The 23,669-nt window shown below is 49.0% G+C and overlaps 1 protein-coding gene across 1 annotated transcript; it reads left to right on the top strand.

Moving 5' to 3' along the window:
- Nucleotides 1-24: 24 nt before the first annotated feature.
- Cfap90 (cilia and flagella associated protein 90) lies at nt 25-22,649 on the top strand. Its single transcript, XM_006993011.3, has 3 exons — nt 25-240; nt 20,220-20,336; nt 22,172-22,649. The coding sequence occupies exons 1-3, from the start codon at nt 25-27 to the stop codon at nt 22,349-22,351; spliced, it is 513 nt and encodes a 170-aa protein (XP_006993073.1). The 3' UTR covers nt 22,352-22,649.
- The last annotated feature ends 1,020 nt before the right edge of the window (nt 22,650-23,669 follow it).

Below are 23,669 nucleotides of genomic sequence, written 5' to 3'. Positions count from 1 at the left end.
CGGCCAAGACTGAGTAGCGGGGGAATGGACCCCGGCCACGTGAAAGAAAAGGAGGAAGAAGAGGAAGAGGAGGAGAGAGTAGGGGAGGGAGAGGAGGAGGAGGAGGAGGAAGAAATCACTGCCTCCACTCTGCGGGCCAAGCCCCGATGTTTGCCCATCTCAGCGGTGCCAGCTTTCAGCTACATCCCGCCGCGGCGCCAGGACCCCAAGGAGCACAGCTACTTTCAGCGGGAGAGCCAGGTGAGCTAGTCCCCGAGGAAAGAGGGGAGGGGAGGGGACCTCACTACCCGGGAGGGCCCGGAGGCTGGAAGGGGCCGTGATGGAGGCGGGGCTTCAGGGCTAGGGAGAGGCCTGGGGCGGGGCTGCATTGCTGGAGTTGTTCAGATAGTGATGAGACCGGGCTTCAGGGATAGTGTAACCCTGTGGCCAGAGGGCTGGGACTGAGCCCTTAGGATGGTGCCAGGGGCAACCTGCCAAGGGTCGGGGACAAGGTACATGGCAAGCGGCGTCAGAGATGGTGTGACCGCAGGGCAGAGGGTGGTTCCAAGGACAAGCTGTACTGAGCTGCAGGGACCAGAGGAGTTGTGTAGGAGAGTGGTGTGCGCAACACTGTGCAGTGCACGGAAGCGTCCTGGCCTACAGTGGTTACGGGGGCTGGTTCAGGGCTTTACGTTGAAGGACCCTAGCCTTTCAGGCTTACACCTCCAAGCCTCAGGAAAAAAACTTCAAGCACCAGGAAATGAGAAACTAAAAATATAGTTCCAAGGGCAACCTGACTTAGCCATTGTTCAATCTCCCCTGCAATCATATAACAATGTAAAAAGATTTCTGTTAAGAGATGTGCTCAACTGTGACTGGGATAGTTGCAGGTGTTCCAGGAAGGACTGTTGCTGGAGGGCTTCTCTCCAGGTTCCCCAAGCCCAGCAGTCCCACAATCCACGTATAAAATAATCACTCAGACGCTTGTAATACTTATAAACTGTATGGCCGTGGAAGGCTTCTTGCTAACTGTTCTTTTATCTTAAATTAACCCATTTCTATAAATCTATACCTTGCCACATGGCTGGTGGCTTACCAGTGTCTTCACATGCTCTTGCCCTGGCGGTGGCTGCAGTGTCTCCCCATCTTCTTCCTGTTTCCCCAATTCTCCTCTCTCCTTGTCCCACCTATACTTCCTGCCTGGTCACTGGCGATCAGTGTTTTATTTATATAGAGTGATATCCACAGCAAAGGACCACTGTGACCTTTCTGTAAACTCCACTCCCGCCCTGATATTCCCCCTTGAGGTTTCAGGAAGAATGTACCTGTTGATGTAACTGTACCCCCTCTGTGATCACTCTGTAACTTGTGAAATGAAATTGTATGGGAATTGTAATCTTATGGCTTTTATGGGTTTTTCCTTTAAAAGCCCCCATGGGGCTGCAGTGAGATGCGACTCTTGCTCTTGGGAAGAGGAGCCCTTCTGTACAGAAGCTTAATAAATTCTCCTGCTATTGCATCAACTGGAATGGAGTATGGGTTCTTGGGGCACCCTCTTGAGACCCTAAATTTTGGGGTCCAACAATCTAAGTTTGATTGTTGCTAGGGCTGAATACCGGAGTCCTGGGCAGGGCCCCATGTGACTGCTTATGAAGGGCTAGAATGTGATGTGGGGACACTGGAGGGCCAGGCATGGTTAGCAGGCAAGAGAGACCTTCAGCAGAGGGACAACGACCCCAAGAATAGGGACACCACAACCGGGTGTAGGCCTGCCTCTCAGGAAGTGAGGGTGGGCAGGGTGAGCCTGACCCAAGTGAAATGTGCAGTGAAAACAAGCCTTAGCCCCAGTAAAGATGCCTATAAGGTCCAGGGTGCTGGAAACATCTGTCCTCTAAATGGCAGAAACAAGAAGGAGAGTGTCTTAGTTACTGCTGCTGTGATGAAACACCATGACCAGAAGCAAGTTGGGGAGGAAGGGGCATATTTGGCTTACATTTCCACGTCACTGTTCATCATCAAAGAAAGTCAGGACAGGAACTCCGACAGGGCAGGAACCTGGAGGCAGGAGCTGATGCTGAGGCTGTGAAGGAGTTGCTGCTCAGTGGCTTGCTCATCAGTCTGCTTCCTTGTAGAACCCAGGACCACCAGCCCAGGAATAACCCCGCCCACCAGGGACTGGGCCCTCCCCCATCCATCACTAATTAAGAAAATGCCCTCCAGGCCTGCCTACAGTCCCATCTTGCCAAGGCACTCTTTTAACTGAGGTTCCCCTCTTCTCAAATGACTTCAGTTTGCTTCAGGTTGAAGTTAAGCTATCCATCACAAAGAGCGTGAGCGGTGAGTGCTGAGAGAGCTGGGCTGGGCTGGGAGCTGCCGTCTGATTCTGGCTTAGGGACACTGGGCACTTGCTGGTGCTGGACGTGACTCTGTGGTCCGAGGCAGGCGCGGTGCTCTGTCCACCAGGCACTAATACAGAAGAAGCAAATTTAGGCTCCATGGGGTCATTTGTTCCTACTTTTCACTATTGTGACTAAATATCACCAGTGCATCCTGCTGAGGATGCCTGATTCAGGAAGACATTGTGGAAAAGAGACATTAAATATGGATGCTAGGCCCCAATGGTGTTTTTTTGTTTGTTTGTTTGTTTGTTTTTGGTTTTTTTTTTTTTTTTTGCTGTGGCACTGTATGAGTTGCCCAGAAGAGGGATGTGGATTAATCAAGTGCCTGGGATGAAGGAGGCCATTTATTCCTTCATAGTGTCTAAGGTGTTCCCACATGATATAGTCTTCCTATCCTCCCACTGGCAACCCCAGAGCTCAAGTGAATCCTCTTCCTTCACAACAGGCCAGCACACATGGAGTGTCAGGCACACATCATGTAGCTCAGGACCCCAGCAACAGGGACCATTCTTGGTGTAGTCAACTTTAGTGTTCGAACTCTGAAAATTCCTGGTGTAGAGTCCTGATTCCAATACCACAGAATGCAAACTGACCCAGAGGCACAATTCTAAAGTGGCAATCAAACTGAGGTGACCTGTGGGGGTAGCCCCTAACTCGATGTACCTGAACAGGGAAGCTTGCAGAGACAGGCATGCATAGAAGGAAAAAGATGCGAAAATGTAGAATGAAAACTTCTGACGAAGGGATATGAAGAATGCAGCCAGGAGCATAGTCTTCCCTAATAGTCCCCTGAAGGAACAACCGGAGAACGACTGATTCCATGCTGCTGGCTGCCAGCACCAGGAGACAATTACCGATTGTCGTTTAAGCCCTTTGTCCGTGGGACTATTCTAGCAGTTCCAGCACACCAAGTCAGCAACCATAAGCCCCAGCCCACTCCCAGAAGGGCCTCTTATCTAACAACAGCACATCTGTTGATGGTTGAGCAATGTGGAAAGACAGAAGGAACAAGGTGTGTGTGTGTGTGGGGGGGGGGCTTCTGTCATCAGATCTGTCTACCCAAGCCTTGGAAATGTGCTGGGATTTTTAGAAGGGACTGGGGTGCATAGCTATGGTTTCTAACCTCACTGCTGCCATGGACCCCATTCTTCTTTCTGTGTCCAATATCCTTAAACTGGCTGGCCAGGCATTGAGGTACATGTTTGTTCCCAGCATTTATGAGTCTGAGGCAGGAGGATTGAGAGTTCAAGGCCAATTTGGGCTATGTCGTAAGACCCTGTCTACAAAACTAACCAAATATATAAATAAACTCTTATCTATAAATAAGTTTATATATGGAATGAACTTCACATAAGTGTGCAGTGCCTATAACATCGCCAATTTTATGATTAAAACTGTGTTGAGCCACAGAATGTGACAAAGAGCCCAGAAGTCTGTGCTGACATAATGAAAACGTTCATAACACATCACCTTGAGGGGTTCTGTGAAATACTATCCTGGTGTCTCCAAAGAACTGGGATTTCAAAAGTTAGCAGATGGGAGCAAGATAAATATGCATCAAAGACAGAGGCTACCTTGCAGGATGATGGAGCTAAAGATTCTGGGTACATGAATATCAAACTATTTATTGACCACTGTTTCATTATCTACAATAAATAAGCAATGTTCAGCTAGATAACATTCTGAACACTATAGAATTATTTTCCCAGCTCCAGCTGAACCACTAACCCAATACTGAACAGTTTAGATTTACACCAAAGGGACTCTTAGGGAGGCAGTTAGGTATCACATGATTAGAGGGCGCTGGTGCTGGACCCATCTCTCATAACAGCTTCTACATCTGGAAGTGCAGGACTCTGACATCTGCTGGGAGGAATGGGAGGGACACGCACTGACGCTCTGGCCCTGAGAAGAGACTTTACATCCTCAGCCTGCCTGGAAGGCCATTGACAGATGATTATCTAAGCCTGATTCCAGAAGTCCTAAAGTTTATATAATTACTACAAAACAGGCGACTTTCTGATGAAAACCCAGGACATACCCCACCCCCACCCCGAAGTCAAATTGAATAGGCTGCCAACCATTTGGACAGAAAGGCTTCTGGGAAAGGTGTTTGTTCCAGAGCCTTCGGAAAGTGCAGACCAGGGCAATGTTCTCTGGCCACCGTCCACTGTCCCTCCCCGAGAATGTGCCCTCCTCTCTCCTGTCTGTCCCCCACACTGCACGCTGTGTGTCTTGTCTGAGTTATTTCAGTGGAAGTCACAAAGACCAGACATCTGCAGGGAGACCACAGCAAGGTTCCCGAGACAGAATGAGTTGGGTCAAAGAAAAATTATGCAAGCTAATAACTGCAAATGTAAAATTTTGTTCCCCCATTTATGCTAGTGGGTCCTAACTGGCAGTTCATCTGGTCACACGAACTACATTTCCATGAGCACTCTCAGCTATTCAGTACTCAGATTTCAACTGTGCATAAAAGAGTGGTTCCCTAGAGGACCCTTCAAATCCCCGCTTAAGCCTTGCTTAGCTTATTAAACCAGGATCTGTCTGGCTCGCTTGTCTGGGTGGGGAGTTGCTGGTACTGGCAAAATCTTTTCTTTAAGGAATTTTGTGCATAAATAGTCGAATATATGTGATGGTGCAGATGTGAAATCTGACACAGCTGTTTTTGAGTCACTGCCTGGGTTAGGACCAGAGAATCAACCATAGAATTTGAAAGTTTATGCTTCAGGTACATTTTGAACTGAACCTGAATGCTTCCTTGGGTTGGTTAGAATGGAATCTGAGGAATATGGGCATGGTTTTGTTTCCGTGGACATTTAAGAACAAAAACTACTTATATAGATATCTTATGTATATACACATGGACAAAAATCATGGCAGGTTCTTTCTTGTACTAGTTAAAAATAAGTTCTGGCTGAGTGATGGCTAGAAAACTTCTCATCACTGAGGAAAAGCTCTCCTCCAGGGAAAACGAACTAAGCTGGGGTGCCAGGTACTCTGCCTGATAAGGGACAGCTCCAGGAAGCTCTCCTTTATGGAAAGGCAGGGCGCCTTTTGATACAAAACACAAACACATCCCAGCAACTGTTACTACTTTCAAAACCTACTAATCAAACCAGATTTCCATTAGAATGTAGCTGTGCTTTTCACACTAGCAATTCAAAAACTAAGGTATCTCACATGCACACGCATACATGCACTCATGCATGCACACACACACACACACGCGCGCACATAGTTATTGAGCCTCCTCTTCTGGACAAGGATGCCAAGTCAGCCCCTCCTCATGAAAAGCAATTATAATCTGAGGACACTGCACGTCTACCCGCCTCTTCTGCCGGCACCACGCCTGCCCCCGAGCCCTTCTGTTTTGGAGATGATCACTTCTCACCGCTGTCCGCGGCGCCCCACGCTCCTTGCGCACTGGGACCCCGGGACAGCCTCTTACTTCCTCGGCAATGACTCTTTTCTCCCTGTGTTTGTCAGCATCAGATCCACTTCAGATCAACATTTGCTTTTTGTATCAACTTTTCCTTGAACATTGGCTTGAGGATTAAGAAACAGTTCTGTTCGTTCTGGATACTATAAATTATTTTCAGGCTCCCACACTGTCAGCATCTGTCTCTCTCCTCCACTCTGTCAAGGCCCCCCCTTTTCATTACTCCATGCCGGCCCAGCTCTTTTTCCAATACAGATTCTCCAGGCTCTGCAACTTTAGCCTTATTCTTCTTCCCATTTTGTTTCTTTCCCACTTTTTTTATTTTGATTTTTTTTTGTATTACTCCTCTAGCTCTAATCACATTCCGCTCACTTCCTTTGAAATAAAGTTTGGTTAGAACACAGCTCCACTGCCATTAACTTCCCACCGTCCACGATTACCCCACCCGAGCAGTTTTGACAGAGACTAGGTCCCCGGCAACCTTCAAAGACGTCTGTCCTGCCCCTTACAGAGAACGATGCCTACAGCCTGCCCCACTGCATTCGTGTGGTACAACTTCGGTAACCAGAGTCACAGACAAGGTTATCACCCAAAGCCTTACTAGTAATGAAAGGAAAAGAGGCACACCAAATCACCGACGTCAAGACCCTCTCAGGAGCATCGAGGACAACAAAACACATCTCCTAGTTCTCCTGACCGGTTAGCTGCCTGTGGCACTAATGAAGAGAACACGGGCCGCTTTTTAACCAGGAGCAACACTGAAGAAGTGAATTCCCTGAGCTTTTGGTTATTTAGAGAAACGAGGGTGAATCTTGAAGAAGGTTTGCTGACAAGTCAACCATACAGACACCCACAGGGTTTACTCAAGCCGAACTGCAGCGTTGCAGTTGTCCTGACGTCAGCACTGTGCTCTGAGCGTCGGCTCTCAATCCCCAAGTTTGTATTCGAGAATCCTATTCCCCTAAGGCGACGGCTTTAGGAGTGGGTACTCCTGGCTGTGCTTAGGTCACGAGGTGGGGCTTCTGTAAATAGAATCACACCTTTATAAGAGACGGCTCAGAGGGACATCTCACTCTTCCTCCCGTGAGAACACACAACAAGAAGGTACGTACCATCTACAAAGCTGGAAACAGGCCCTTACCAGACACTAACTTTGGGCATCCCAGGCTCACCCCCTCTCCCGCCCCAATGATCTACCTCATGTCCATCTTCTTACATTTCCTCCACCGCCCAACAGAGACATCATCTAGGGACTTAGCCTGCAACACAGGAGCTTTGTGGGACATTTAAGATCAAAACCATAGGAATTAACTAAAAATTAAAAAAAAAAAAAACACCATAACTGGATCAGAAGTCCTGCACAGAAATATTGCCTCCATGTTTTAGCTTTGTGCTCTGGCCCAAGATAGAAGCCCTCCATGTCATTCTAGCCATCTATGAGATAAGCAGATGCAACTGTATAGAGCTCATGTAAGAACTGATGTGACTGGGGCCGAGAAGACAGTCCAGTTGCAAAAGAGCTAATTGCATAAGCGTAAGGACCCTTGTGTGCTGTGCTGCTGTCCTTGTAATCCCAAGCTTCATGCTGGAATGATAGAGACAGGAAGATCTCAGAGGTCACTGGCCAGCCGCCCTAGCTGAATCAGAGAGCTGGAACGATAGAGACAGGAAGATCTCAGAGGTCACTGGCCAGCTGCTCTAGCAGAATCAGTGAGCTCCAGGTTCAGTGACAGACCCTGCTTCATGAAAAAAAAAAATGAGGTGGAGAGCAATTGAGGAAGATACTGTATATCAACTTCTGGACTACACACACACACACACATACACACACACACACACACACACACACACACACACACACACACACACACACACACACGATTTGATTAACCAGCGTGACACGAGATGCCACAAGCCCTGTGTAAACACAGCCATTGTTCTTTCGCTGTAGTTACTAACGATTAGTTTCTTTTCACTAAGTACGCATTCCCAGCAGCCGGTCTCTTACACACCTGACCCTCCTCGCTCTCGGAGATTAATTCAGAGGACCACAGTAAAGATGAGCATCCATCCATTGCCCCTGGTCTTTTAACGCATACACCCCAGGGAGCCCACCACACTCACACTTTTCAGGCTACAAAGTTATTTAAAGCTCTGGTAATGCCCCTGAATAGGATGACAAATGTGTCCTCTCAAGCTACCATCTACAATGTGACCAGCTCTGGTACTGCTCCCTAGGGGGCTCCAGCAGCCTGTGTTTCCCTAAGACATACGGTTCCAGGGGCAGCCAAGCAGATTCAGTTCAATGGCATTTTTAAATTACTCTTCTTCTTCTTCTGTTGTGCACAGCACTTCTGCCCCTGAAATGGAAAAGCCGAGCTGGAAGAGAATGCCCCTTTATGAAGGTTTTGATTAAATCCCTCAAAGTCTAACAGTTACATTAAAAAGAAATCGCCTAAGTGGCTTTAGAATGTGTTTTCCAGTGTGCTAGGGTGGATTGTGGAAAGCTGTTTTGAGAAAGGCCTGTGTTCCACAGGCCCCGCTCTGGCTTTGCTGGGATTAGTGGGAATCCCTTCTGCATGTGCAGAATCTCAGACGTGGAGGCGAGGGCTGATGGTGACCTTATGTGCCATGAGCTCTCCTTCCCTGACTGTGGAGTGTTCTTGGTCCAGGGTAGTAAGTAACCTGCCTGTGTATGAAAGCTCACGCAGTCTGTCCAGAGCTACAAAGCAGAGAGTCCCAAGGACCACAGCCAGTATCCAGTCCACACAGGTGTCCTCCATGGTCCCTCATGTATGGTGCCCTGTCACTTCAGACATCCATCATATTTGACCATGTATATTTGAGCATTCTTAAGCAGCTGAGGAGGAAGGAAATGCATTCTGTGGCCAGTGTCCCTGGTGGGATCTAAGGGTCTTGTCTTAGCTGCCCAGTAGACTCTTACACTCCAGCCCTGCTAGGAGAATGCAGGGCGCCCCTCTGGATGCCCACTCCCTCTTCCTCTCCACACTCCTGTTTTCCTTTGCCCCTGTTCTCATCAAGCCCACTAAATACTCCACTTGCTTATCTCACTGTCTTGTTTCCCCTAGTGAATTATCGGCCGGCCCGTGGCAAGGATTAATTTCTGTCATGCTATCTCCTAACCAATCAAAACAGGGATTGGCTCAGCCTGAGACTCCATAAACACCTGCTGCATAGATGGATAAAGGAGGGATGAATACATGAAATGGGAAGTTTTAAAAACAAAGGCCTAAGCCACCTTTATTTGAAGAAGATACACTTAGCAAACCAGGGGTTTCTGTTTGGAGAATGTGTGGTCTAGGACTCCACTCATGCTGGTGATTGGTGTGGATCACAGATGCCTCACGCCTGTGCTAGCTGCAAGTCTGTTGTTCAGTGACCTGTCCCCGGGAACAGCAAGTCCCAGAGCGTAGGGCAGAATGTCTTCCTCAAAGGCAGGTGGGATCTTCCAAAGGGAGGGGCCCAGCTCCCCTCAGGAACTCAGCAGTGAGAGGGGAATGAAGGAAGGAGGAGGTGAGTACGTCTTTCCACACGGAGAATGTTCCTACCAATGGCAACACCGCCCACAAACCGGTGTGGCATGTCTCTTTGCCATGTGCCTCTATGCGCAGAGATACGGGTCTGATGATGTGTTCACACACAGAGGATCACACAAATATGTACACGTTTTTCAGTTGTCTCGTTTGTATGTAAGCAGGGAGTACACGCCTCTGTATGTGTATGCATATGGAGACCGGAGGATGGCTGTGGATGTTGACAGGGTCTCTCGTTGATCTGGAGATTGCCAAGGAAGCTAGAGTGGCTGGTCAGTGAACCCCAGGGGCCTGCCTGTCTCCATCTTCCAACTCTGAATCATAAGTGTGAGCCACTGCACCTGGCTTGTTTTTAGTTTTAGATTTTTTTTTTAAATGTGGGGTCTGGGTATTCCATTCAGGTCCTCAAGCCTATGAGGAGAGCATTTCCGTCACCAAAGCTCCTCCTCCCTCTCCCTTCCCTCCTCCCCACTCCCATTCCTTCCCTTTTTCTATTTCTTCTTTCAAGACAGGATTTGATAACGTCATCCAAGCTGGCCTGGGACTCTCAAATTAGATGAGGGTGAACCCAAACCTGTGATGGAAGTGTCTCTGCTTCAGGTATTGTAGGCATGCGCTCTGTACCCAGCTCAGCTTGCTTTGGTCACGCAGCAGCGTCTGCTGATGTTTTTATTCCATAGTTTGATGAGGTAATATTAAACCAGCTTTCCCACACTCTAGTAAGACCCCAAGGTTCTCAACATGCCACAAGTGATGAATGAAGAAAGTAAGTTTTTTTTTTTGTTTTGTTTTGTGTCTTTTGTTTATTTGTGGTTTTTAAAAAAAACCTTTTGGTGGGGGAAGAGTGAAAATTAAAAGAAAACAGTTTATTTAGCTCAAACTCTTGCGGACTAAAATTATCAGCAGCAGACCTTGGTCTGTGCCGAGTCTCTGCCATTTGGCTGTACTATGGCGGGGCCTGGGTGCCGGTGGAACACGTGACAGGGTGAGTAGTCGCACCTGCAGCCAGGAGGCAGCTACCTGCAGCCAGGAGGCAGATACCTGCATCCTCCCAATCCCTTCCAGCTGTGCTTTCAGTGACCTAAGGATCCCCCTGACGGGGGCGGGGGGGGGGGGGGATCCTTAAATGTGTGCCCGCATCTTACATTACTGCCACCCTGGGGACCAAGTTCCAACACATGAACTTTTAGGGGTGACAAAGCATAGTCTACCCACAGCAGAAGTTTGAAACATTGCAAGCAGACGACACAAGAAAACAACGGAGTTTTCAGCCTCTGGGGATCATCCCTACCTGCCATGTTGTGAACTTCTGGATGCCTAGCCAGTGAGGAGCTAGTGTCAGTGGAGAGGGGCCGCGGCTGGCGCTGCAGTCACCCGGTCTCCCTGTGGTGGTGACGAGGCAGAACCCATGGAGTCCAAGCACTCCTCCGGTGTGAGACAGACATGAGTCAGCCAGGAGGAATTCTGCTGACTTCACTTCAAGAGGAAAATGTTCTCAGATAATCTGAGAAGTTGTAAAAATTGTCAGAGCTTATGATCCCAATGTGCCGGGAGAGGGAACAGGGTCTCGTCTGCAGGCAAGCCACAAAGAGCAGTTAAGCAGTCCTTCAAAGGTTCTGACTCCTGTTCCTTGACAAGCTGCAGCCCTCTAAACCACAGGCTTGCAGGCTGTGAAAAGTCTCTTAGTTCAGCACGCTGCCTGACTCCCACGGAGACGCTCTGGGTTTATCAGAAGTCAAAGGGGGCCCTTACAGAATCAGTGACCTTGGGGATTTTCAGTTGTGAAAATAGGTCGTACGTTTGTGGGCAAGTGGAGGTCTGAGTGCTATGGCTTTGGAGAGAGGAATAGCAGCCATTCCCAGGGGATTGCCACTTGAGTCAGCATGGGCCAGGATGTCCTTTGGTGGCCCAGACACTTCGTCGGGAGCAGAGTTTGTTCTTTCTAACTCACGAGACTCATCACAAGCATCATTTCTGAACTGCACAGTCGGTTGGCTGCCCTCAGATGGCCGCAGCGGGAACATTTTCTTTTTTATGTGTATGGGTCTTTTGTGTGCATGTATGTCTGTGCATGCCTCGTGCCCACAGAGGCCAGAAGAGGGCGCGATATCCCCTGGAATTAGATTTCAGGAGGGCGAGAGCCAAATTCAAATCCTTTGCCAGGACAAATGTTCTTAACCACTGAGCCATCTCTCCAGCCCCCACAGTGGGAACGTTTACACCAAAGGAAGCGGCAGTCACTAACAGTGAGGTAGAGTTTTGCTGCAGCGAGTGCTCAGTTTCACCTAAGGGCAACGCTGGGCTAAAGACAATGGTGTAACATGACAGACACTGACTCATTTCCCACACTTTGCCCAATGTGCGTGCTGCAGAGCTCTTGATGTGACAACCCACTGTCCCTCTTTATAAAATAATATAAACTGTAATGATGGCGATTTGTATATTTCAATCTCATTTCTTAATTTAGATATCCTGACCACAGTTTCCCCTCCCTCACTCCCTCCCACCACCACCTCCCCCCCCACCATCCACGTCTCCACTTCTATTCAGAACAGGGCAGGCCTCCAGTGGATATCAACAAAGCCTGTCATATCAAGTTAAGGTGCAGTAAGACTAAGCACCTCCCATGTATCAAGGCCGGGCAAGGCAGCCCAGTATGAGGAGTAGGGTCCCCAAAGCCGGCAAAATAGTCAGAGACAGTTCTGTTCCCACAGTTAGGAGTCCCACAAGCTACACAACTGTAACAAGTACATATACAGAGCTCTTAGATCAGTCCCATGCAGGCTCCCTGGTTGCCGGTTCAATCTCTGTGAGCCCCAATTAGCCCAGGTTAGTTGATTCTGTGGGTTTTCCTGTCCTTGACCCGTTGTTTATATTTTTACTGAAAAATTCCATGATTTTTTATTACCTATCCCTTGATGGTTATATGTATGGATGCAATATGTCACCTTCACCTCCCTCCTGCCTGCAGCCCCTCGAGGACGCCTCCCTCTCCTCCTCCCTGTCTTCCTCCTCTCCATCCTCCCCCTTTCTGCCTCATCCTCCTCATCACTCCATCCTTGTCCTCTTCCTCCCCCTCCTTCTCCTCCCTCATCTCTGTCATCATCCCTTCTTTCTCTTCCTCATCCCCATTTTCATCCTCCCCCATCCTGGTCCTTCTCCTTTTCCACTTCTTCTTTATCCTCTCCCCTCCCCTTCCTTCTCTCCCTCCTCTCCCCTCCCCTCCCTTCTCTCCCTCCTCCCCTTCTCTCCCTCCTCCCCTTCTCTCCCTCCTCCCCTTCTCTCCCTCCTCCCCTTCTCTCCCTCCTCCCCTTCTCTCCCTCCTCCCCTTCTCTCCCTCCTCCCCTTCTCTCCCTCCTCTCCCCCTCCCCTTCCTTCTCTCCCTCCTCCCCTTCTCTTCCCCCTACTCATCTTCTTCCTCTGTGTCCTCCTCCTCTTTCTCCTGTTCCTCATCCTCCTCCACCTCCTCCTTCACATCCCCCACCCCTTTCTCTTCCTCCACCACCACCTTCTCCTCCTCCTCCTCCTCCTCCTCCTCCTCCTCCTCCTCCTCCTCCTCTTCCTCAGAGCTCACCCAAGTCAAATCAGTGCTGTCCATATGCACATGGGTGTGGGGAGCACTGGGACAACTCCTAGAGTCCACACTCCTAAAAAAACCCAATTCTCCACCCTCAGCAGCCGCCATCTGCTGAAATCTCTTCAGTTAGGGGTCGGACCTCATAGACTCTTTTCCTGTCCACGTCAGAGTGTTGACTGGCTTGGTCCTAAGCACGCCTGGTCCCTCTTTTTAGTGGTTCATTCCACTGTTACCAGGGCCTGGTAGTCTCCTAAACATTGAGTCATTTACTGGGTCCTCTGATTTCTCCCTACACAGACAGAGATTGAGTCTGTGCACCTAGAGATGGCATGCCTTGGCACCACCCATGTTCCTAGCCCAGACTCCTGTAGGAAAATAAAGAATTGCCTCTTTAATTTGTTCTCAAATAGAAATGTGTTTGGTGAGCATGTACTATCACTCTCATTGCAATTGCATAGAAATATGCACACACAAGCCTCCTTAACTAAATCCAGTGGGACACACACACACACACACACACACACACACACACACACACACAGAAGTACAAGGGGGTCATCAGGAGTGGGAGAGTGATAAGAAAGGGTAATGGAGGTGAATATGATCACAATGCATTGTAATATATATTTATATATAAGCATGTATCAAATTGTCAAAAAGATTATGAAAATACGAGCATCTCTTTAATGTTTGTTTCTCACAGCATTTAAGTAGTTTAATCTGACAGGAAAGTGTATTCCTATATTTAGTGTCATATGAAAAGGAGGAAGAGAGAAAGGACCCGTGTCCCAGTTTATTCTAAAACTCACACCCATTGTTCCGGTGAGAGCGTGTGGAACTTCCGGGAATAGGAGAGCTTCAAAGGGTAGGAGAGGAGATGCAGGATGTAATAAGAACCTGCAACCTCAGGGTGGAGGTTGGCCTTGTAGCCCACAGGTGTAGACGCGTTCCTCAGTCACCCACTCACATGGGTCAGGACAAAGCCAGTTATGCCCCGGCGACAAAGGACTCCACAGAGCTCAGCGCTTCACTTCTCACGCTAAGTTTCCAGTGGTGTTGGCAGTGTGTCCCTGCTCAGCCGAGTCACTCAGCAGCCTGCTCACAGACTGCTCCCACTTCATGCTGCCTGGGACCCTGGGCGCACCTCTTCAGTACTTGTGTCTAAGGAGTCCCATGCCACTCCAGCTGACAGTCCATTGGATAGAGCTGGTCACGTGCCAAGACGGGCAAGCCCTTGGGCCATCAGGAGTAGAGTGTTATTGTGTATTAGTGTCGCGTGCTCAGGGGGGGATCAGCAGTCTCAGTTTATCCAGAGGAGGGTGCTCCTCAGGCTTCCGGCCCCGCTGCAGAACCCCAATTTAACCTGCCCTGCCCTCCCCGCTGCTCCAGACAGCCGCTTTTACCAAGCGTGTTGGCCAGCGGCATGGCACAAAGTGCCGCAGGCTTAAAACAAAGAAACTCACCTTTCACAGTCCTGGAGGGTGAAAGTCTCGTCCTTTGTCCGGGCTCAGAGGTAACGCTCAGCTCTGATCCCTTTGTTTCTCTTGATGGTCATCTTCCTGTCCCGTTCACACTGTCCTTCCTGATATATGTCTCTATGTCCAAATTCCTCCTCCAGAAGAACACCAGTTACGCTGAGGAGTACTGCCTTACCCTAGTATGACCTCGTCTTGACTAAGCGCATCTTCAGCAACCCTGCTTCTGAGCAGGGTAGCGATCTCCACTCCCCAGTGTCAGACATCAGCCTGTGAGTGTCTGGATGTCACGGCTCAGTCCACAGCAGCTGAGAGGTTTCTCTGCACAGCTGGGCCAGCAGCGCTGTCCCGTGACTGCCTGTGATGCCCAGGCCTGTCCACGAGCTCCGGGCCAACGAGAACTCAGCACCCTTCTTCTGTGCCACTTTCCCATGTCCTGTCAATTCATCTGTGAAATTTTAGTGCTTTTTGATTTTATTTTATATATTTTAGTGTGGAGGTTGATTCCCCTGCTCAGACTGTAGTCTCATTTAAGGTAAGGTTCCCCAGTTTCTGTCCTGGAGTCTAAAATGGCACCTTGCAGTTGTTTCTAGCTCATTTCCCATCCCTGTAATGAAATACCCGAGGCTGTGTGTCTCATAAAGAAAATGTTTACTTAGGTCACAGTTCTGAGGTTTCCAGGAACCACGTGGGCTAATGGTCTCACTGGTTGATGTCCAGGAGCAGCGCAGGGCACGCTCAGAGTCAGGAGCGTGCACACATGTACATCCTGCAGTAGTGCAGGGCACGCTCAGAGTCAGGAGTGTGCACACATGTGCTTCCCGCAGTAGTTCAGGGCACGCTCAGAGTCAGGAGTGTGCACACATGTACTTCCTCAGTAGTTCAGGGCACGCTCAGAGTCAGGAGTGTGCACACATGTGCTTCCCGCTGTAGTGCAGGGCACGCTCAGAGTCAGGAGTGTGCACACATGTGCTTCCCGCAGTAGTGCAGGGCACGCTCAGAGTCAGGAGTGTGCACACATGTGCTTCCCGCTGTAGTTCAGGGCACGCTCAGAATGAGGAGTGTGCACACATGTGCTTCCTCAGTAGTGCAGGGCACGCTCAGAGTCAGGAGTGTGCACACATGTGCTTCCCGCTGTAGTGCAGGGCACGCTCAGAGTCAAGAGTGTGCACACATGTGCATCCTGCAGTAGTGCAGGGCACGCTCAGAGTCAGGAGTGTGCACACATGTGCTTCCTCAGTAGTGCAGGGCACGCTCAGAGTCAGGAGTGTGCACACATGTGCTTCCTCAGTAGTGCAGGGCACGCTGAGAGTCAGGAGTGTGCACACATGTGCTTCCTCAGTAGTGCAGGGCACACTCAGAGTCAGGAGTGTGCACACATGTGCATCCTGCAGTAGTGCAGGGCACGCTCAGAGTCAGGAGTGTGCACACATGTGCTTCCTCAGTAGTGCAGGGCACGCTCAGAGTCAGGAGCATGCCATATGTGCATCCTGCAGTAGTGCAGGGCACGCTCAGAGTGAGGAGCATGCCACATGTGCATCCTGCAGTAGTGCAGGGCACGCTCAGAATGAGGAGTGTGCACACATGTGCATCCTGCAGTAGTGCAGGGCATCCTCAGAGTCAGAGACAGAGGTGATGCTGAGGGAGAGACAGAGGCGATGCTGAGGGAGAGACAGAGGCGATGCTGAGGGAGAGACAGAGGCGATGCTGAGGGAGAGACAGAGGCGATGCTGAGGGAGAGACAGAGGCGATGCTGAGGCTGATTTTAATTGTGCAGCACCAAGTCTGTGTTGTGATAGAATCTCAATCCCAATTGGCTTTTATTAAAATCATTTTGCTTCAAGCCACAAAGGAACGCAAGAACAAAAGATGGAAGATCAGTAATAGAAGACATGCTTTGGTTTTGCTTAGGTGCTGCGGATGGATAAGGGCTTCGCTCAGTGAGGCTGCCCATCTGCCATTTTTTTATTCCTATTATTCGATGATGGAAAAATTCATTTATTCCTCTGGATGTTATGAATATGTAGCACACACACACAACAGGTGGCACTATCTACAATTCTCATCAGTCTATGCCCAGAAACAGTGACGTTCCTAATCCAGATCAACATGTCCTAGGCGCTTACGACACCCTGGAATTTGGGGCAGCATGGATTCTCAGCTGCTCCTCTTTCCAGAATTTTAGACCACCTCATTAAAACGAAAAGCAATAGAGTTTTTCTCTTTTTCCTGTGAGGTTGCATATCCATAGCTTCCTGTGGTGTGGAGCGTTTGGGTAACAGCGGTTACACCTCTGTTTCTTCTTGAATCTGTTCTTCTGCCTTTAGGTCTTCTGAGATCAGCTCAGGGCTCCAGCAGAACCCACTCCACTGAGGAGGGTTGGCCTGATTGAGAGCATGGAAGAAGAACACCCCGGGCAGATACCAGCGATTTATTTCCTTACTCCTGGTGCTCGCCCTCTTCCCATGCAGGTTCCCCTTACCTGAGCAGGCTAGTTAGCCAGTGGGAGCACTGTTGGGCGTGGGATGGGGAACACCACTCACTTCCACTTTCACATACGGTTCTCAGGGTGCAGAAGGGAACTACTTGGTCACAACATGAGTGATCATGCTGTGAAGTGTGGCTGATCTCCTCCAAGCCCACAGACAGCACAGAGTTAGCCAGGGCTTCCAGAGGGGCAGCAGAAAACGGGGAGTATACCAGCAGTCTAACTACCACCAGATTAAGTCACCACAAGAGCCGGCTCAGCAGTTAGAAGTGCTTGCTGCTCTTCCAAGGGACCTGAATTCAGTTTCTGCCACTCCCGTTCAGTGGTTCACAGCCGCCTAGAACTCCGACTCAAGGGGATCCAATGCCCTCGAGTGGCCTCTGCAGCCACCTTCATGTACATGGGTACACCTATGCAGCTGCACACACATACACACAAATAAAAATAAAAAGTGTAAAAATGTTCTTGTGTGTGTGTATGGGGGGGGGCCAGCACTTGTCTTGCTGCAAGCCTGGCTTAGGCTCGACCAATAGCTCTGGGCTTGGATGTGGATAATTCTCCCTTGAGGAGGGGCAGGCCCGGCCCCGGGGAGAATTTACACCCGCCATCCCTGCAGAGCGGATGCCATGCTTGGACTTCCTCTGTGCTGCCGAAGGGGCCTCGCTGTTTCCCTCAGAAAGCTCTGCTCAGCCTGTGAGGGCTGGCGGCCCACCAGCTTCTGCAGCAGCAGATCCGCACTGGATGTTCAAGACACCGAGATTTCCCTGTCATGCCTTAAAATGGGTTTTTAAAGAAACTTAGATTTATTTGATAAGCAAATGTCTAATTTTACCAAGTCAAAGTGATTGATGTTTTCTTTGTGACATTTTCCTTATTGCTTTTCTGTGTAGGAGGCCCCTTATGGGTTTTCTTTTTCTCTTATTTTCCTATTTCATCTAGAGTTTACTTTTGTCTACAGCGTGATGTGAAGACACAAGGAACTAGCCAATTTTACAGCACTCAATGCCGATAATTTACCCATTCTCCATTGACTTAGTTTTTAAAACACCTTCCTCTAGACCATGTGTTACCTTCAGGAGACACAACACCCCGGGCAGTTGGAGTAAACACATGAACGTCCAGCAGTGGTGCAGACAGAAAACACAGCCCCTAGTGGCAGACATGGGCTGTCTGAGTTCAGTCCAGCTGGGACCCTCCCAGTGGGTGAGAGCTCCCTCCCTGCACAGCACACTGCTGGTAAAATTCTCACACATCTGGAACAGAGATTCTTAAAAACCACGTTGCCTCCCTCACTGGATGGTAGTCACATCAGGGCTCCACCGGGTGTGAGCTGCCTCCCGGATCTACTTGGTGTGTGGTCCATGAGTGCCCTGATTGCTGGAAGCCCGCGCTGCTAGTCATTCCCATCAGTGCCAGCACCTCTGGTTCCTGCGCTCTGTCAACAGGGTCACCGTGTATCCCAGGCCACTCAATGTGTGCGTGCGTCCTTTCTTTCCACTGCCCAGTGTGTCTCTGTCCCACAGAGGAAATCATTCTAGCATCATTATCAGGAACAAACCATGTCAGGATAAGTAAGACAGCTGGTGCGCGCAATTCGAACCCCACAGATAAGCCAAGTTGGGTTTTGTCGCTGAAGGAATCAGGGCATCTAGAGCAACAAACCCAAGCATGACGTGTGAGATGAAGATTAAACACCTAACACATGATTTATTTATTTTACTAGATACCACACAAGCTGATTGACTAAGAAAAAGTCTGAAGAGGAAAGCCAGAGATATTTAGAGAATGGTTGTATTAACAGGTCATCTTCCAGAACATCTAAGCTGTGTGCAGGCACATCTATCTATCTGTCTATCTATCACCTATCTCTCTCTCTCTCTGATGCATGTTTATGTTATATATGTAGACATATTATATATATTCATGGGTATCAATTACCAAGTGCTATAGCTATCCATGGAATTTAAGAAAAAATATTTTTGTCTCTCAAGAGGGTGGGATTACATATAGACAGTTTGGCGATTGTCCAGCAGTTTGAAGTATAACTTCTGCTGGGTCATGTTGTCACAGCATCCAGTTAGTTACTGATGATTTTTCATAGCAGAATAAGGTTGTATTAGATACTTTGAGAAATAAAAAAGTAGAAATGAAGGCAAACACATACATGAGAACACACATCCATACACACACTCACACATACACATGCACACACACTCTCACAAACACACACACACACACACACACACACACACACACACACACACACACACACACACCTCCTTAGTCAGATAGAGGAGATTGACTCTGGTCTGAATATTTTCATCCCTTGTAAGAAACCTAGCCATCAGACAATCAGACATGTGGTCAGTCGGTGTGTCTCTGGGGATCAGGCCTCGAGGGTGGGGTCCTCATGAATGAGAGGCCTGAGTGAGCCTTCATGCTTTCTCCCTTGGGATGATGCAGAGAGAAGGTGTCATGTGTGAAGCAGAAAGCTGCCCTCCCCAGGTGGGAATCTGACCACACCTTGAACTTCCAGCCTCTAAACTGAGAAACACGTTTTGTTCATGAAGCACTTGGTCCACATTATTTCTGCACAGCAGCCTTGGAGGAGAAGCACCAGTGAGCCCAGGAGAGATGCCATGGAATGCCTGCACCCAGACTCGGTCCTCACAACACTGCTCTTTTCTTTTAATTATTAATTATGAAAGCTGAGCCAATAGCATAGGCTTGTTATTAACTAGCTCTTACAACTTTAACCCATTTTTATCAATCTACATGTTGCCACATGACTCATGACATTTTTTTTTTTTTTTTTTTTTTTGGTTTTTCGAGACAGGGTTTCTCTGTGTAGCTTTGCGCCTTTCCTGGAACTCAGTTGGTAGCCCAGGCTGGCCTCGAACTCACAAAGATCCGCCTGCCTCTGCCTCCCGAGTGCTGGGATTAAAGGCGTGAGCCACCACCGCCCGGCGACTCATGACATTTACCTGTCCTCCTGCATGTCTTGGTCCCTCTCCATCTGACTGGTGACTCGCCTTTCTTCTTCCCAGAGTTATCTCTGTCTGGCTTTCCTGCCTATATCTCCTCCTGCCTAGCTATTGGCCATTTAGCTCTTTATTCAGCTGATGAGAGCAACACATCTTCACAGACAACACTGCTCTTGCCAGAGGGGTCTGATCTCCTCTCCAGTCACAGCCGGGTCTGCCGTGTGTGTGGACCCTCCTCCACTGAGTGTGGGTTTCAGTGCAGGATCAGATACCAGTGGCTCATCCTTTAAGCACACCCATGACTGTCTCTGTTATTCTCAGACAGGGATCATCTCCCTCTACGACTGTGTTTTTAAGAGGAGACTAGATTATAACCAGAAATTACATCGAGATGACAGAGAACACGCCAAAAGCCTGGGGCTTCATGTTAATGACGAGGTAAGATATATTAATAATGTTAATAGACCATCAAAACTATGCACATGTGTAAGTGCCCATGCATACATGTGTATACACATACAGCATGTTATATGTGCATGGATACATACATATCTATATGTGTGTATATGCATTTACATGTATATTGGGTACACACTTGTATTATGTCTATGTGACCCTGAGCATGTGTATATATTGAAACTTGAATATATATGTGTATGTGCATGCCTGTGCACACATTTTCATACACATTTATCTGTATGCATGTGAGAACATGCAGATATCTATGCATATACATACGTATGTTGTATATGTACATGCACATGTGTGAACATGTGTGCTTATATGTTTATCTTTGCGTGTATATATGGGCTTAGGCATGTATATGTGACCATATGCAAATTTTTGATAATGTGTTCCGTTGCTTTATGTAGCGTTATTTGTGTGGTTTGCATCTATTTTATCATGCTGAGAAGTTAAGATCCTTCTGTTCTGTGATGCCAGTTTTGCATTATTTTTTCTGATTGGTTCTAGGGAACTGAACAATGTGGGAAGAATAAAGTTAGGAGGTGCTTTCAACAGGCAAGAGTCCTTGCTTGCTTGCACACTGAGCCCTGTTACCTCCACTTAGATACACTGGCCTTTGTCTTCCCCAAGTCCCCTCCCTGTGGCACACAGCTTTGCTGGGATCTCCCCAGTGCTCTCCAAAGGGAGGAATTTTCTGGAATCAGCTGCAAAGGGAGGTAACTGGCTGAAGTGGCTCCCGTCAGGGTCACAGCGAGAGGACAGGTGCTGGCGTGCCCTCTCCCCTCCAGGCTGTGCCTGTCCTGGTCTGCGTCAGATCATGCCTTTTGACATGATCCCCCATTCTGCATGAGGGTACGTGGCAGATTTTTCAAGGTCGGGGGCTGAGCACACACAGACTGTTAGACCGCACACCACCCGGACGTCACAGTACACAAGCTTTGGGTGGGATTGCTACTGAGCCCCTGGGTTCTTTCCTGTGGCTGTTATTCAGATTGCCAAGTCTGGAGATGCGGTACAGCAGCCGGGTGCTTACTTCCCGTGTGTGAGGCCAGTGGTTCCGGCCAGCATGCCACTCTTTACTCTCTGGGGGTTGGAGTGAAGTGATCAAGGCACCATGGAATCACTTTTTCAAGGACATACTCACATCAGATGCACTCTGAGTTGGTATTGAAGTTCCTATTTTCTGATGAGAAGAAGGTGGCTCAGACGACCTATTGTTTGGTGCTCTCCTCTCTACTATGAACCATAAAGGGACCAAGAAACACACTCCTGTCCTCTTACAGCTGAATTCTGGCGAAGAAACAACTGGTTCCACATGGATGGACACCACGCACAGAAAAACCTTTAAATTATGGGCATAGTGAAAGGGATGAGAGGTTCTGGGGAGGGAAGTGGTCAGGAAAGACTCCTGGTGAGGCCCGGAGACTTGGGTGGTTGGAGATTTCTGGCAGCAAAATGACCAAGCACAGGCGCTAAGTGGGAAGAAGAAAGCCTGGAAGCTCAAGGCTCCTGGGGTCCCGGCTCCGTGTGCCGGGGTAAAGAGGGACTGGCAGGGGAGGGGACAGAAGGAGGAGGAACAGCATCCGAAGGAAGTCAGGCCACCACGGGTGCCTAGTCCGAGGCTCCCTGTCTCTTCTGAAGAGCGGGGTGACAGCAGAGGGTCTGGGGTCCCCGGCTCTGCAGCTGCAGGTGGGCAGGAGACGCCACCTGGGCGGGATGCCGCAGAAAGGACGGGCCACTGTGCTGACGTACCGTGGGCAGAAAGGTTTCTGTGCTTAGGGCAGTGACTGCGTATTTCATCTTCCCAGGAACAGGAAAGGACCGTGCCAGTGCTGATGTCCTCGGTCTACGGGAAACGCATCAACCAGCCCATCGAGCCCCTCAACAGAGGCTACGGCCGTGTGAACCACGTGCAGACCGACTTCTACAGGAAGAACGACATCCCCAGCATCAAGGTGCCCGGCTTCGGGCACATCACTCCAGCCTGAAGCGGTCTCGCGGTTTGCAGGGCACTTGGAGGTGCGCTGCCCGCAAAGCGAGGCCGTACAGGAAGGGCGCGCCCTCCACCCTCACGGCCTCACGGCCACGTCAACCGTAGCTGTAAGGATGCACCTGGACCACAGGGGGGTAAGCACATGCACATCTAAGGTGGCTTTGGCTCAGGACTCGGCCAGGCACTTTCCCTCATGCTCAAAAGCTCCAGTGTGAGAGTTTTCACTGGATTTATTTACAATGACACCAACTGATTCGTTCTGAGAACCCGAATAAAAGAAAAGCTTGCCTCCCTGTGGTAGCAGCCCTGTCTGTTTTGTGTGCTGGCTTGGGGCGGGGTTGACAGGAGCATCATCTGGGTCCTCCTCCTTCACGCAGGAAAACCTTTCCGCCCACAACACAAACAACCCTTCTGTGTTTCCTGAGAGGAGGCGTAAGAGAATGGCCCTTGACACGACCGAACTCTAGACAGGACATTTTGTTTGCTCGAGGTCACAGATAAATTGAATTTTGCACCACTGATTACTGAGTGGGTGGCACAGCCACACCTCCAGGGAGAAGCTGTCACAGGCGCAGGGGGGGGGGGGGGGAGATGGGACTCATGTCGGACAGACTTAGCCAAGAGTCTGCCTGCCGCACTTTCTATTTGATTGGTTATTTTATCTGTAAGTGAGATTTCCAAACTCAGCCAAGTTTTCTCATGAATCAGAGCACTACCAGAGTGGAGCCATGTGCAGCGTGCACAGTCCCGAGCCCTGGAGCGATGCGTACCTATGCTATTGTTACCGATGCTGAGGACTGAACCCAGGGCCTGCACTGTGCCACCGAGACTCATCTCCAGCCCATGGTTTTCATTTCATTTTGGATAGTTTCCTCCTTTGGAAGCAGCTGATTGTTAACCCATGTTGGAAGTGTTTATTTTACAAGAGAATTTGACATGCACTAAGATATATTTTTAATGAATGGATCTTTTGGAAGAGGTCATCTCTCATCTAAGCATGGTTCCCACAGTTGAGCGTTAGTGGGCAGGTGATCTAATTAATTTTGGTACTCAATCGCTAGTTTCATTGTTTTGAATTTGCAAGGTGATTTCTCTAAGGACACAGGATCCTGGATTGCTGGCAGTTTCAAGGCTGGGTAACTCCTAAATAATAAATTTCTTCTGAAATTCTTTTAGTGTTGCTGCTCTTTTCCTCCCAAATAAACCACAATAGTGTATGTGAGGTGTTCTTGGGTACACTATAACGCATTTCTAATAATATAAAAACACATGAAAAAATCTGGATTATAGAAGTTTGTGTAAATTATCTTTTA

Source organism: Peromyscus maniculatus, chromosome 15 (genome assembly GCF_049852395.1).
Source record: "Peromyscus maniculatus bairdii isolate BWxNUB_F1_BW_parent chromosome 15, HU_Pman_BW_mat_3.1, whole genome shotgun sequence".
Taxonomy (NCBI): Eukaryota; Metazoa; Chordata; class Mammalia; order Rodentia; family Cricetidae; genus Peromyscus; species Peromyscus maniculatus.
Note: the sequence above shows the minus strand (reverse complement) of the source record. Positions and strands in the feature narration are given on the sequence as shown.